At 42.8% G+C, this 15,017-nt stretch overlaps 1 protein-coding gene across 5 annotated transcripts in view; it reads right to left on the bottom strand.

Moving 5' to 3' along the window:
- Nucleotides 1-15,017, bottom strand: part of CGAS (cyclic GMP-AMP synthase) — a 31,071-nt gene that overhangs the window by 14,939 nt on the left and 1,115 nt on the right. For 2 of the 5 annotated variants that reach the window (XM_049695433.1, XM_049695435.1), the window contains exons 2-4: nucleotides 9,563-11,884; nucleotides 5,222-5,441; nucleotides 3,767-4,009 (exon numbers count right to left, since the gene is read on the bottom strand). In XM_049695433.1, coding sequence (XP_049551390.1) covers nucleotides 3,767-4,009; nucleotides 5,222-5,441; nucleotides 9,563-10,201 — 1,102 coding nt within the window. In that variant the 5' untranslated portion in view covers nucleotides 10,202-11,884. Of the gene's footprint in view, nucleotides 1-3,766; nucleotides 4,010-5,221; nucleotides 5,442-9,562; nucleotides 12,850-15,017 lie in introns of those variants that run through there. The other 3 variants (XM_049695434.1, XM_033428627.2, XM_033428626.2) reach the window with 3 other exon arrangements.

Genomic DNA, 15,017 nt, shown 5'->3' with positions numbered 1-15,017 from the left:
GAGAAACCTGGCAAACAGTCCCTCAGCCAGGTGATCGAGGTCCACACCAGCAGTGCTAAGTCATACTCATGATGTACCCTTGATGTAATATGAAGAGAATGGCATTTCAACTCTGCGGTCCTCCTCCACCAAACTCAGAACTCCAGTCTAACCCACAAGAAAAGCATGAGACACATGCCAAACGAGGGACGTTCCACAGAATATCTGACTGGTACTCCTCAAAACTGTCAAGGTCATCAAATACAAGGCAAGACTGTGAAACTGTCACAGTCAAGAGGAGGCTAAGGAGACGTGACAACTAAATGCAACGTGGTATCCTAGATGGGATCTTGGAACAGAAAAAGGACATTAGGTAAAAATCAAGGAAATCTGAGTAAAGTATGGACTTTAATTAACAAGACTATACCAATATTGGTTCATTAGTTATGACGAATGTGTCATATTAATGTAAGATGCTAATAATGGGAAATAGGTATGCGGTATACAGCAACTCTCTATATCATCTTTGTACTTTTTCTGCAAATCTTAAACTATTCTAAAATTAAAAGTTTATTTTAAACAACTATGTTGAGGTATCATTTCTCTCTTTTTGGATTATTGGCAAAAATTCCAAAGGGTTTAATGAGTTCTGTTGTTAAAGCTGAGGGTGAAATGGGTACTCTCATACACTTCTGTGGGAATGCAAATTGGTGAATTCTGTCTGGAGGTGATTTTGGCAATACCAGCAAAATTAGATATGGATTTACTATTCCTTGACCAGCTGTAAAAACAGACTATAAAAAGGAATGGTGCTCAAAAAAAACAAAAACACTAATTCGAAAAGATACATGCACCTCAATGTTCACAGCAGCATTATTCACAATTGCCAAGATACAGAAGCAACCTAAGTGTCCATCAACAGGTGAATGGATAAAGAAGACGCGGTATATATATACAGTGCAATACTACTCAGCCATAAAAAAGAACGAAAGTTTGCCATTTGCAGCAACATGGATGGACTTGGAGGGCATTATGCTAAATGAAATAAGTCAGACAGAGAAAGACAAATACTGTATGACGTAATTTACATGTAGAATCTAAAAAATAAAACAAACTAGTGAAGATAACAAAAAAGAAGACGACTCACAGATAGAGAACAAATGAGTGGTAATCAGTGGGGGGGGAGGGGCAGATACAAACTACTGGATATAAGATAGGCTACAAGGGTGTAGTGTACAACACGGGAAGTACAGCTAGTATTTTGTAGTAACTGTAAATGGAAAGTAACCTTTAAAAACCGTATAGAATTTTTTTTAAAAAAGGAACGAGTGCTATCTCTACACAGAGCTATGGAGTGATAACCTAGATATCTTATGAAGTGAAAATAGAAAAGTACTTTTTAAAGAGGGGGTGTTGCATATGAATATATATACATATATATATATGTATTTACTTGTACTTTTTAAAAATGAAAGGTGAACTGAAAACAATTATAGGGCTTCCAATCAGAGAAGGAGAGAAGAGTGTAGAGGAAACATAAAGGGAAGCTATGTTTCCCTAAGAATACTTTTTTCTGTAGCTTTGACTTTGGAACCATGTGAATGCTTTATAAATTTATGAAACAAAGCTAAATTAAAATTTAATTCCAATACCTAAAATTAGAAACAATAATGAAAACAATGAATTTAAGCATACTGAGTTGGGTAGCTTAACCACCTGGAGGAATTTTTTCAAGTGGGTTTAAACTTAGTATTTTGAAATCCTTCAAAAATATACAGAAAAAGTTGAAAGAATTTTATAGTAAACATTCACATGCCTACCACCTACATTCTACAATTAATGTTTTGCTATACTTGCTTTATCACATATTTATCTATCCATCCATAAATTCTTTTTTTTTAAGAAAACTGTTATTTTGAAACAAGTTGTGGATGGGGACTTCCCTGGTGGTCCAGTGGTTAAGAATCCACCGTCCAATGCAGCGGATGCGGGTTCGATCCCTGGTCGGGGAGTTAAGATCCCACATGCCGCCAGGCAACTAAGCCCACACACCACAACTACTGAGCCCGTGTGCTCTGGAGCCTGCGCACCACAGCCAAAGATCCTGCATGCCACAACAAAGATTCTGTGAAGACCTGACGCAGCCAAATAAATAAATAAATATTTGTTTAAAAAATTTAAAAAATAAAACAAGTTGTGGAACTAAGTAGAATACTTTACCCATAAACACTTCAGCATGAATATTATGAACTGGAGTTCAATATTTATTTGCGTGTGTGATTTTTTAGGTAAGATTTGCAAACAGTGAAATGCACACACCTTAAATGTAGCATTTGATGAGTTTTGACAAATGACTACACCTGTGTCATTTGTTTTTTGTTTTCTTTCATTTATTTATTTGGTTGTGTTGGGTCTTAGTTGTGGCACGTGGGTTCTTTGCTGCCACACATGTGTTCTTTGTTGCCGTGTGCGGGATCTTCCTTGAGGCAAGCAGGATTTTTAGTTGCAGCATGTGGGATCTTTTTAAACCCCCATCAAAAAGTTATCATCACCCCAGAAAGTTCTCTCCTGTCCCTTCCTAATCAACCCCCAGCACCTCAGGCAACCTCTGCTCTAATTTTTAAAAAACCATAGATAAATTCTGCTTGTTCTAGAACTTACTATAATTGAGATCATACAGTATGGACCCTTTGTGTCTGTTTTCTTTCACCTGTCTTAATGTTTTTAGTATTCATCCATCCTCTTATCAGTGGTTCATTGTTTTTTGTTGTTGAGTAGTATTCCATTTTACGAATATACTACAGTTTGTTTATCCATTATCTTTTGATGGACTTGTGGGCTATTTCCAGATTTGGGCTAGTACATATATTCTTATATAAATGTGTTATGGACTTAATGCTGGATTAGGGAAGATATATGTTTAACCTTTTAAGAAACTGCCAGACCTTTTCTCAAAGGGATTGTACCGTATTACACTTCCATCAACAGTGTATGAATTATTTTTTTTTAAATAAAGCTTTGCATGTTCATTGATTGGAATGTCAAAATTGAAATTGATGAATAACTTTTTAAAATATTTAAATAAATTTAAAATGCTGGGTAGATAGTTTAGATATCTGGGAATATTGTAGTTTTATTGATTTTTTTTCTATTTTAGCACTTACTGCATCTATGCTTTGACATGAGGTATTGAGAAATATGATGAAATGTGTATACAGTCCCTGCCATGCTCATAAAGTATCATTCTGAAAATGAACTTCAATGCAAAGACATACCTTCTAGGTTTATTTTGTGTGTAACGATACTTGTACTTAGTTGACATTCAATCTCCTATGTTAGATAAAGTAAACTATGGATGATTACAAGTTTGAAGGAATCTGTATATTTTTTAGTGTAATAAAAACATATACAGATGAGCAAACAGGTTTAGCAGGGCTCAATAACTAGCCCCAGATCACACAGCTAGTAAGGGAAGAAGCCTCAGGATGCAGATCCAGGGCAGTCTGACTCCAAGGCCAGTACTTGCTTTTCTTTATTAAAAACAAACAAACAAAAACAACATTCAAACATGGGCTAGTAGACATTTTAAAGCTGAGTACTTGACATTACCATTACAATTATGCCCTTTTCAATTCCATCTATCACCAAACTCCCATCTTGTAGCCTGTTTAGCCTAATGGCTCTTGAAATGCCAATAGCACGAGTTGATCTTTCACTGCCCTAGTATGTAACATTAACGACTCTTTTATATGGACGTCTTTTAAGTTAACCTTCATGGTCAAGATACCTTGAAAACCACTTCCTTCCTTTGCATGCTTGGGTACCAGGTAAAATGGCTGTCGTCTTAAACTGTTCCTGACTTTTGCTCCAAGCCAGTTACTGATGGGCAGGCCTTCCATGGTGCTAGCAGGCCAGCTGCTTTTGGATTCCAAAGCCAGGATTATATCGACAGATATTTCTTTAGGTTTTCTAACCAGAAGTGTTACTGCAGGGCTCCCTCTTCTCTTCCTCTCCACCATGACATCTGTATCTGTTTAAACATATTAATAAAGAAGAAAGGGCTTATCATTCCACTTTTCTCTAAAAACACAGGGAAAATAACATAGCTATAACTGGAGATCCATAAGTACTAAGTGTAAGATGAAAATTAGTTCTAAAGAAGAAAATGACCCCACAAGGCAGTGTTCTACTCATTGAGCCAGTATTTATTGATGATACCCATTATGGGGTATATTATCAAGATTCTGTCTGGCATATAAAACGAGTAGCCCCCAAAGACTTTGGGGTTTGGGAGTGCTGTGATTAAATTTTCATTTAAATTTGTGTATGGGGGTTTGGAGGGAAGCCTACATAAGAGGCCAGATGAGCAGCAGGGAGGAGAGGGGTGATTCAGAAGCCCTCAGCGGGAATTCCCTGGCGGTCCAGTGGTTAGGACTCCACGCTTTTGCTGCCGAGGGCACAGGTTCAAGCCCTCGTCGGGGAACTAAGAACCTGCAAGCTGTGTGGCACGGCCAAACTGAAAAAAACAAAACAGCAACAGCCCAGCCCGGAGGGTGGAGGCGTGTCATACAGAGAGGCAGTGAGCACCAGGACCCAGGGAGCAAGCACTGTTCACTGCAGCATTATGCACAACAGCCAAGATGCTTGAGACAACCTAGGTGTCCTCTGATGAACGAATGGGTAAAGAGGTTGTGGCATATACAGACAATGGAATATTATTCAGCGTTAACAAGGAAGGAAATCCTGCCATTTGTGACAATATGGATGAACCTGGAGGTCGTTGTGCTAGGCAAAGTGCATGACCTCATTTATATGGAGAAGCTAAGAAAGTCAAACACAGAGAAGCAGACTGTAGAATGGAGGTTACCAGGGGCGGGGAGGTGGGAGAAGTGGGAAGATGTTCATCAAAGAGTACAGAGTTAGGGCTTCCCTGGTGGCGCAGTGGTTGAGAGTCCGCCTGCCAATGCGGGGGACACGGGTTCGTGTCCCCAACTGCTACCCCTTCTCCCAGTTCACTCCCTTCAAAGCATGCATTGCAAAAAAAAAAAAAAAACCAAAAAAACAAACAAAATGGAGTCAATCAACATTTAGGAAGAATACCAAGAAAATATAGTAGACTAAAATCAAGATTGTTTCTAGGAGGTAGTAGTCAACAGTCTGCTGCAGGGAGATCAAGAAAGATCAGGAGAGGCAATTAGTAGATATGATTAGATCTTTAAGAATCAAAAGTCAAAGATCTTACCTTCAATATTTTTAATTTCTTCCTTAATGATTTTCCTAAACTTGGACAGCATCTTAGAAGCTGATAATATTTCCCCTTCTAAAAACTGACCCAGAGGATTTCCTTTGGGATTTCTTTTGAACTTCACAAAGTAATGAGCAGCACTGTTGTAATATTCTTCTAGCTGAATTCGGGGGACCTCCAGTTTGAACATAACGTCAAATTCATTAGGAGCAGAAATCTAAGAAACAGTAAAAATAGCACCAATGTGTTTGCTTGTGAATATTTTCCAACCAACTATAATTTTTTTTCTTAAAATTTCCACTTAAAATCCTACCATGAAAAGCAAGATTTCTAATATTTATACCCTCTGGGAGTGAGACTAGGGGAGCTAGGTGAAGAGTATTGGCTTCAGTTTGTAGGTTCTATACGCATTTTCTTAAAAACAATTAAAAATAATATGCAAGCTTTAAAAATCTGTACCAGTTTTTTCCTGAGATTAAAGCTTGATAAAATTAAAGAAATTTAAGGTGCTACCTTTTAAGTTACAAGCTACACACTGAGCCAGCCCCCTGTCACTGGTCTCAAAAATATGTGTAGTTACCTCCTGGCTAGTTGAGCAAGGGCCCTCTCCTTACAGCTAACAGTCAGCCAAATGAGTATGAGCTCCAAGTCATACACTAACTACATTAATGTCTTTGAACCACAGCATTTTAAGAGCTTCAGGGAATTCCCTGGCGGTCCAGTGGTTAGGACTCCATGCTTTCACTGCCAAGGGCATGGGTTCCATCCCTGGTCAGGGAGCTAAGATCCCACGAGCCGTGCAGCATGGCCAAAAATAAATAAATAAATAAATAAATAAGAACTTCAAAGAATCTTCTTCATCACCACAATAATAATTACAGCAATTATAATAAATGATTATTTTCCTATATTAAAAATGCACAAGTGTTTTACTCATTAGGAGTATGCTTCAAGTACAGCTATTGGACTGTACTATTCAACACAGTATCTGGTAGCCCTATGTCTTTTTTTTTTTTAATTATTTATTTATTTATTTTTGGCTGCGTTGGGTCTTTGTTGCTGCACGTGGGCTTTCTCTAGTTGCAGCGAGCGGGAGCTACTCTTCGTTGTGGTACGCGGGCTTCTCATTGTGGTGGCTTCTCTTGTTGTGGAGCACGGGCTCTAGGCCCGCAGGCTTCAGTAGTTGTGGCTCTCGGGCTCTAGAGCGCAGACTCAGTAGTTGTGGCGCGTGGGTTTAGTTGCTCCGTGGCATGTGGGATCTTCCCAGACCAGGGCTCGAACCCGTGTCCCCTGCATTGGCAGGCGGATTCTTAACTACTGCGCCACCGGGGAAGCCCTGCCCTATGTCTTTTGACCATGTGAACGTGGCTAGTCCAAACTGAGATGTACCGTGCTGTGCAGTGAACCGTGTCCTCTCAAAATTCATATATTGAAGCCCTAACCCCCAACGTAACTGTACCTGGAGACAGGGCTTTTAGGAAATAATGAAGGTTAAATGAGATCATGAGGGTAGGGTCCTAGCTGATAGGACTGGTGGACTTAGATGAAGTGAGATCGCTTGCTGTGTCTCTGCACACATGCTCTGAGAAACACAGCGAGGACCCAGGGAGAAGGCGGCTATCTGCAAACCAGGACGACAGCCCTCACCAGAACCTAACCGTTCTGGCACCCTGATCATGGACTTCCAGCCTCCAGAACCATGAGAAAATAAATGTCTGTTGTTTAAGCCACTCAGTCGATGATATTTTACTATGGCAGCCCAAGCTGACTAGGACATACTATGGGGGTGAAACAAACACGTGAAGTGCCATCAGTGGGATGAAGTAAAAGCCTCTGAAAATCCACTTTTCCATAAAAGTAACAAGAACGTGGGCAGAAAAGGTCAAATTCAACTTTTTCAGGTCTTTGTAAATTAACCAAAGGCATGCAACAATCCAAGGAGGATTTATTCAAGAAAAATGGTCAAGGGCTTCCCTGGTGGCGCAGTGGTTGAGAGTCCGCCTGCCGATGCAGGGGACGCGGGTTCGTGCCCCGGTCGGGGAAGATCCCACATGCCGCGGAGCGGCTGGGACCGTGAGCCATGGCCGCTGAGCCTGCGCGTCCGGAGCCTGTGCTCCGCAACGGGAGGGGCCACAGCAGTGAGAGGCCGACGTACCGCAAAAAAAAAGAAAAATGGCTGAATCCCAGTAAGGACAGTGAGCCTTGAGGGCACCCTGAATTGCCCTTTTCCCATCCCCAGCAGCATTCCCACTCCTGCCCAGAAACCCTCCACCAAGAGGAGCCAGAACTCCGACTTCTAATACCATAGGTTAGGTTTGCCTGTTTGGGAACAGGAACTGAATCATATAGTTGGTACCCTTTATACCTGACTTCTTTCATTTAACACTGTGAGATTCATCTATATCGTTCTGTCTATAGTGGTAGTTTGTTCTTTTTCATTCTGTGTAGTATTCCACTGAATTAATGGAATATACCAAAATAGATTTACTTATTCTGTTGTTGAGTATTTGGGTTGTTTCCAGTTTTTAACTACTACAGATAGTTCTGAGTTTAACTGTTACAAAGTTGTTCTGAGCATTCTTACATATGCCTTTGGGCGGCCATGAGCACCCGTTGCTATTGTATATGTGCCCAGGAGTGGGGCTGTTGGACCACAGGACAGGCAAATCTTGAACTTTAGAAAAAAATGTCAGTTTTCAAGAGGTAGTAACAATTTATCCTCCCAGCATTAATGCAAGGGAGTTTCAGTTGCTCCACATCTCCTCCAAACTTGGAATTGTCAAGTCTTTTAAATTTTAGCTCAAGGAACAAAAATCAGTCCATGTGGACAAGGGGAAGAGTGACATGAAATGAAGTTGAAGCGGAGGCCGGGGCTCAGATTCTGCGAGGACCTGTAGATCCTGGAAAGGAGTTCAGATTTTATTCCATCATGTTCATTGAGAAGCCAGGTTTTAGCTTTGTATTTTTAAAAATTTACTCTGGCCTCTGTGGAGATATTATAAGAAGGCAAATAAGGAGATTGGAAAGGCAAAATTCAGGTGAAAGATGATGGTGGCTTAGAGGGAGGCGGGGGTGAGCTGCTGGGGATGGACAAAAAGAACATTATAAACTGGAAATCCCACGGGGAATTTCTACAAGAAAACTTCCAGATTTTCACCTAGAATTTGATAATATTACAATAAAATACATGAATGGAAATGCGTCAATATGAATCCAAGTAAAAGTTAATGAGAAGTGTCTTTTGTCGATCCCTTTACCAATTATAAAGTTTGGAATCCAACTTTGAAATTTAAGTGTATGCATAACAGAAGAAAATACACCAAAATAACGGTGAATAAAACAAACAGGAATAATACTGTTCTTCTATATGCTTTTCTGAAATTTCCAGGGACATCAACACGGAACAGGGGCAAATACGGGAGAGGCTGAGGAAAGAGGTATGGAGCAGGGGTACTGTTGTGCTGTGGGAACCTACTGAGGGCAGGCAGTGGGTCAACTCTACAATGAACACGTATATACCTTTTATAACCAGTTTTTTAAAAGCAATACATGTTTTAGATAAAACAAATTTCACTGAATTTCCTTCCATCAGCTTGATTTTCAAAAGGAGAGGGGTACTGCTATATTTAAAGTGGATAACCAACAAGGACCTACTGTATAGCACAGGGAACTCTGCTCAATATAAAGTAACAACCTAAACAGGAAAAGAATTTGAAAAAGAATAGATACATGTATATGTATAACTGAATCACTTTTCTGTACTCCCGAAACTAACACAACATTGTTAATCAACTATACTCCAAAACGAAATAAAAAGTTTTAAAAAATAAATAAATAAAAAGGAGAGTGGTTCTGATGGGAGACTGTTCTCCGTCTTCTCGTTCTCTAGTTCTAACAAATAACTTTCTCTTCCCTTTGGACCCTCCACATAATAGAACTGATCGACATTTATGTAGTAAGAATCATGCTCCAGGCAGATTAGTCTGATGCAAGTTTTGCTCACTTGGCTTTCAAGAAGCTTTAGATGGAATTATATGAGTGGTCTTCAGTGCTAAAAGAGTTTTAAGATCCAAAGACCGATACATACACCATCTTTCTGCGATAAACAAATATCACTGAGTCCATAGCAATAAAATGAGCAGCCGTATAAGGGTTCAAAGTTGTGCAAAACGTTCTGTGACAATGGAGCTTGCAATCTAGATGGGAAGCCGAAACAAAACAGCTATGTCACAGACCACAAAAGAACACGAGTCTGAGTTACTTCCGAAGGGAAGTGAGGGGCGCGTAGGAGGTGGATATGAGCCGCGGGAACTGCAGCGGAGGCGCGGCGCAGCTCACCTTCACGCGCTCGTAGTAGCTCCCGGTGCGCAGCAGCGCGACGCCTTTGAACTCGGACTCACAGCTCTGCAGTCTCCGCAGCAGGTGGTCCGTGAGCCTGTTCACCACCTCCGCCGCCTCAGAGATTTCCTGGCGGCTCAGCCTCAACTTGTCCAATACCGCCCGGGGCTTCCAGGCGCCGGGCGCCTCCTTCCCGCGCCCGAGACTGGAGACTGGGACCAGCGGGCCGGGAACCTCCGTGGGCCCGGGCTGAGGTCTCCGCTCCCGAGCGGAGCGCGCGGTGCCCTCGCGGCGAGATGCACGCCTGGGAAGGGGCGGCCCCGGGGCCGCGGGAGGCATCACCCCTTCGGTCCGAGCAGGCGGACCTTCCACCCGGTCCTCGGCGCGGGCAGCCCGCGCGCGTACCGGCCGCGCGCGTACCTGCCGCTTCTCCTGGGGTTCCGGGCCGCTCTTCTCCCTCCGGGATCCCGACGGCCTGGCGGGGCCGCACCTCCGCGCGCTGGGCCGGGCGGCCTCAGGGACGGCCGGGGACTCTCTAGGCTCGGTCGGGGCGCCCTTCACCCGCGGCGCCGAGACCCTGGGGGCGGCGGCTTCCGCCTCCGAAGCTGCTCCCGTCGCCTTTCTGCGCCGCGGGGCCATTGCTGGCGCTCTCGTCTCCCCAGAGGGAGAAGACTCGGCTTCGGAAAAAGGCCTTGGGAGGAGGAGCCAGCAGTGGCGATTGGAAGTGAAACTTCAACATCTGGCGGGAACTCACCAAACGCTTCGCGGAAGAAGAGCCCAGAGCCAGGTGGCCACGGGGAGCCACGCCCCCGCCGCGGAGGGGCGGGCCCACGGCGCTCCCGCAGTCGCCCACTTTCTCGCCTTCGCGTGGAGCGGTACCGGCGGCTTGGGAACCGCGCAAAACCGAACCCAGGGCAGCGCACAACACATTCGCGAGCTTTGAAAGCCAGACGCATTTGCCGGCGTAGCGCCTACAAAATTGGGGGGAAACTATAACACCTTCTCGCACACTGAAGTTGACAGAGAAACTTTTTCAGTGTCAGTTTAAATAAAGCATTTTTTTAATTAAAGGGAAATAGAAAATAAAATTTTTACTAGATGGAATGAGATGTGGATTGACTGTAATTGGAATAAATATTTCATATTATTTGATTTTGTAAAAGCACGCACAATCTTAAACTGTGAAGTTCCTATTGGTGAGTTTTAGCCACTGGTTCTCAAAAGCCCATCAAAAAATGGCACGTGCATTTTAAATAATCCATACTGCTTTGGCGTTGTGATTCAAGAGTATCTTAATACAGGCTTTCAAGTATCGCTGTCTAAAGCCAAATCGTTTACAGAAATACGTATTTGACAGGAAGCCCCTAGGTTTAACGTGCCTGATAGTTTTCTTTTTAACCATCCTAACCATTTTTAAGTGTACAGTTCTGTGTGAAACCATCTCCACTATCCATCCCTGAACTCTTCATCTTGAAAAACAGAAACTCTACCCACTAAGCCATAACACCCCATTCCCCCTGCTCTCTCCGGCTTCTGGTAAGAGCCCTTCTATTTTCTGTCTCTGAATTTGACACTCTGGGTACCTCATGTAAGTGGAGTCATACAGTATTTGTCCTTTTGTGATGGGCTTATTCACTTAATATAAAGTCTTCAAGGTTTATCTATGTTGGAGCAGGTGTCAGCCTTCCTTTTTAAGGCTGAATAATTTCATTGTACGTATGTACCACATTTTGTTTTCCATTTATCTCTCAATGGACAAAAATGCCTTGATTACCTTTTCAAAAGTTTTCTTTGAAACCAGTATTTTCCTATGTCCTTCTCTTTGAACTGTGATGTAAGAGATGTTTTTCTTTTGTAAAATGGAAGGAGGACTATTGTGTAGTCAGACTTGTTGTCAAGCAGACCAGTTTCAGGGAAATGTAAGTTGAAATGTGGAAAACCGTTTCCTTAAAACTGCAGGTGTACTTGGGCTGTCTTCCAGGATGTGCAGGAGTATGCCTGCTCCAGACTGAAGACCTCTGCTCTATGGGTCTATTTTTGTTCTCCAAGGGCTCCATGCTTGTCATGGAATCCTGTAAATGCCTCTATAGCTGGCTTAATGCTGTCTTCCAGCTGTTTCCAAAGTCTTCTAAAGTGCACTGGTGTTAGCTTAACCGAAAACGTGCAGGCAGCAATCAACCAGACCAGAATCAAATACCTCTTCTGCTGACCCGTCAAAGGAGGAAAACTTGTTTCTTGCTCTATCTTGCAGCAGCAATCAGTGTCCAAATTATAGAAGGAATGACTTTTTAATTGAATCTTGATAACGAGTTTGGATTTTATCTAGTAGGGAAAAACAAGAGATGTGGGTATATATTTTAACTAGATGATTTTATATCTTCCCCTTTATATCTCATGTTTGTCTCAGTAATTCACTTAGTCACTCAACAAATATTTGGCACAAATACTATGTGCCAAGCTCAGTTCTAGGCTCTTGGGAGATATTGATAAACAAAGATCCTTGTCTTCCTGGAGCTTGCATTCTGTCAGGGAGAAACAGACAATAAACATAATACATACGTAAATTACCCCATATAGTAAAAAAGGATGAGCTATATTGAAAAAGGAAAAAATAGTGCAGGAATAATCAGGAGTGAGGAATGGTACAATACTAAAATAGTGAGAGAGTGACATTTGAGCAAAGATTTAAAGGAGGGGATACCCAGGGGAAGAGTGTTCCAGAAGAAGGAAAAGTTAATGCAAAGGACGTAAAGTGGGACTATGCCTAGTTGTTCAAACAACAACCAGTGTGGCTGGAGCTTATGAACTTTGAGGTGACGTGTGGGTTATCAACTTACTGCCTCTCAGCTCCAAACAAACCCTTCAATAAATGCTTTCTGATAAACAACAGAATTCCTTTAAGCATTTCTCTTTTAAAGTGCCCACTATGTTAACTTTTCTCAGTAGAAGTTGCAGGAGGAACATTGCAGGAGAAAGAGGTTTCCTGCAATCTCCAACATAACAGAGGGAGTGGAAGGGGATTGACAGGGTGAAGGTCAGACTTGTGGGTGTGAGAACATCTGGTAAAGCCTGCAAAATGATCCCTCTGGGACCTTGCAGCCTTGGCCTGGCCATAACCTATCTAAAGCATACTAGGCAGGGAAACCAAGTTTCCTGCCTGACCTACATACAGCTGCCTGTTATCCACAGGGTCCCATACCAGGCATTTGATCCTTCTGCAAGACCCCTATGTTATGTAGCCCATGCTCTCTAAAGACCTCCTGCCCTTGAGATCTGAATCCCTTCTTTTTTTTTTTTTTTTTTTTTTTTGCGGTACTGGGGCCTCTCACTGCTGTGGCCTCTCCCGTTGCGGAGCACAGGCTCCGGATGCGCAGGCTCAGCGGCCATGGCTCACGGGCCCAGCCGCTTCGCGGCATGTGGGATCTTCGCGGACCGGGGCACGAACCCGTGTCCCCTGCACTGGCAGGCGGACTCTCAACCACTTAGCCACCAGGGAAGCCCTGAATCCCTCCTTAGTTTATTCTTCCTTGGGTACTCTCCCTCAGCCCTAGGGTACCATATATAGTTTCCTTATATATATAGTTATTCTTTTATTATAGTTAATTATTATTATATTAAACATCTCCTGTTTAATCTACTGAGTGATTTCTATCTCCTGATAGGACCCAGACTGCTACAGAATTGGAACTGGGAGTGGCCCCAGGAGATAAAACCCTAAAGATGGGATTTGGGGATTGGTTTGGTTGTGCCCTTGGGCTAGAGTGCAGTGCTCAAGGAGGAAGAACCAGCAAAATGAGGAGAGACCAGAAAAATAGGAGGAAAAACAGAAAATATTGATGTCTTAGAAGATAAGAAAGTGAATCAAGAAATGGCTGTGAACAAGACATGGAAGCAACCGAAATGTCCATCAACAGATGAATGGATAAAGAACATGTGGTGTATATATACACAATGGAATATCGCTCAGCCATAAAAAAAAGAATGAGGGCTTCCCTGGTGGCGCAGTGGTTCAGAGTCCGCCTGCCGATGCAGGGGACACGGGTTCGTGCCCCGGTCCGGGAAGATCCCACATGCCGCGGAGCGGCTGGGCCCGTGAGCCATGGCCGCTGAGCCTGCGTGTCCGGAGCCTGTGCTCCACAACGGGAGAGGCCACAAAAGTGAGAGGCCCGCGTACCGAGAAAAAAAAAGAAAAAGACATAAACCTGTATTTGTTAGCATAGAAAAATGTCCATGATAATCTATTATGTAAAAAGCAGATCACAATACAATGTATATAGGTCATAGATAGTATGATCACATTTTCATTAAAAAATAATGAAAATATATTTAAAATTAAAACTTAAAATCCAGTGCTGGCTACAGTGTGATGAAATAATCTTACACAGTTCGTACAACCTGATACAAAGTTTTTAGAAAGTTAATTTAGCAGTTATCAAAAATTTAAACATTGAAGAGTCGGTACTTCCCTGGTGGCACAGTGGTTAAGAATCCGCCTGGCAATGCAGGGGACACGGGTTCGAGCCCTGGTCCGGGAAGATCCCACATGCAGCGGAGCAACTAAGCTCGTGAGCCACAACTACCGAGCCTGCGCTCTAGAGCCCACGAACCACAACTACTGAAACCCGTGCGCCTAGAGACCGTGCCCTGCAGTAAGAGAAGTCACCGCAATGAGAAGCCCGCACACCGCAACGAAGAGTAGCCCCCGCTCGCCGCAACTAGGGAAAGCCCGCACACAGCAACGAAGACCCAACGCAGCCAAAAATAAAAATAAATAAAGAGTTCCATAATTTTAAAAAGATATATGTACAAGGATGATCATAATATCAAAAAATTAGAAACGTGAACTAAGAATGCTGCCTGCCATGTTGGTAAACAAAGGATGTTGCAGCCATCAAGCCCACAAGCCCAGACAGTGAGCCCTGAGGGAACTCAGGATGGAAACCAGGAATGCCCATAACCTAGCAATCAACTGCTGCAGCCACCCACCCCCCAACGGTGCACCCTGAGGAGACTCAGGATGAGAGAACACAGGATACTGGCCCCAGATAGCTGAGGTGAATATCTAAGGAATGATTTCAGTGAGCCAAGACTTTGCATCTTCCCATACATAGAAAAGTGCTAATTTTAGTAACCAGAGATGTCTGGCTTTCTTTAATTAACAATAATCTTTTGATGTTCCAACTTGTACCTGCCCTTGGTTGCAAAAACTCCTATATATCCTGGCTTCCCCCACGCCCACCTCTATGGAGCAGTCTCTCAGAGTTATCTGAGATGCTGTCTCCCAGGCTTGAAGTCCTCAGAATGTCTGCTACTCTCAACTTTTGGATTGTGCATTTTTTTTCAGTCAACAGAAACAATCCAAATGCTCAGTAATTGGAGTTGATTAAATAAACTATGGTTCACATAAACAACTGACTATAATACTAAAAAAGTGAGATAGATTCATATATACTGG

This window comes from Orcinus orca, chromosome 12 (assembly GCF_937001465.1).
Source record: "Orcinus orca chromosome 12, mOrcOrc1.1, whole genome shotgun sequence".
Taxonomy (NCBI): Eukaryota; Metazoa; Chordata; class Mammalia; order Artiodactyla; family Delphinidae; genus Orcinus; species Orcinus orca.
The sequence above is the reverse complement of the archived record's forward strand: the minus strand, read 5'-3'. Positions and strand labels throughout refer to the sequence as shown.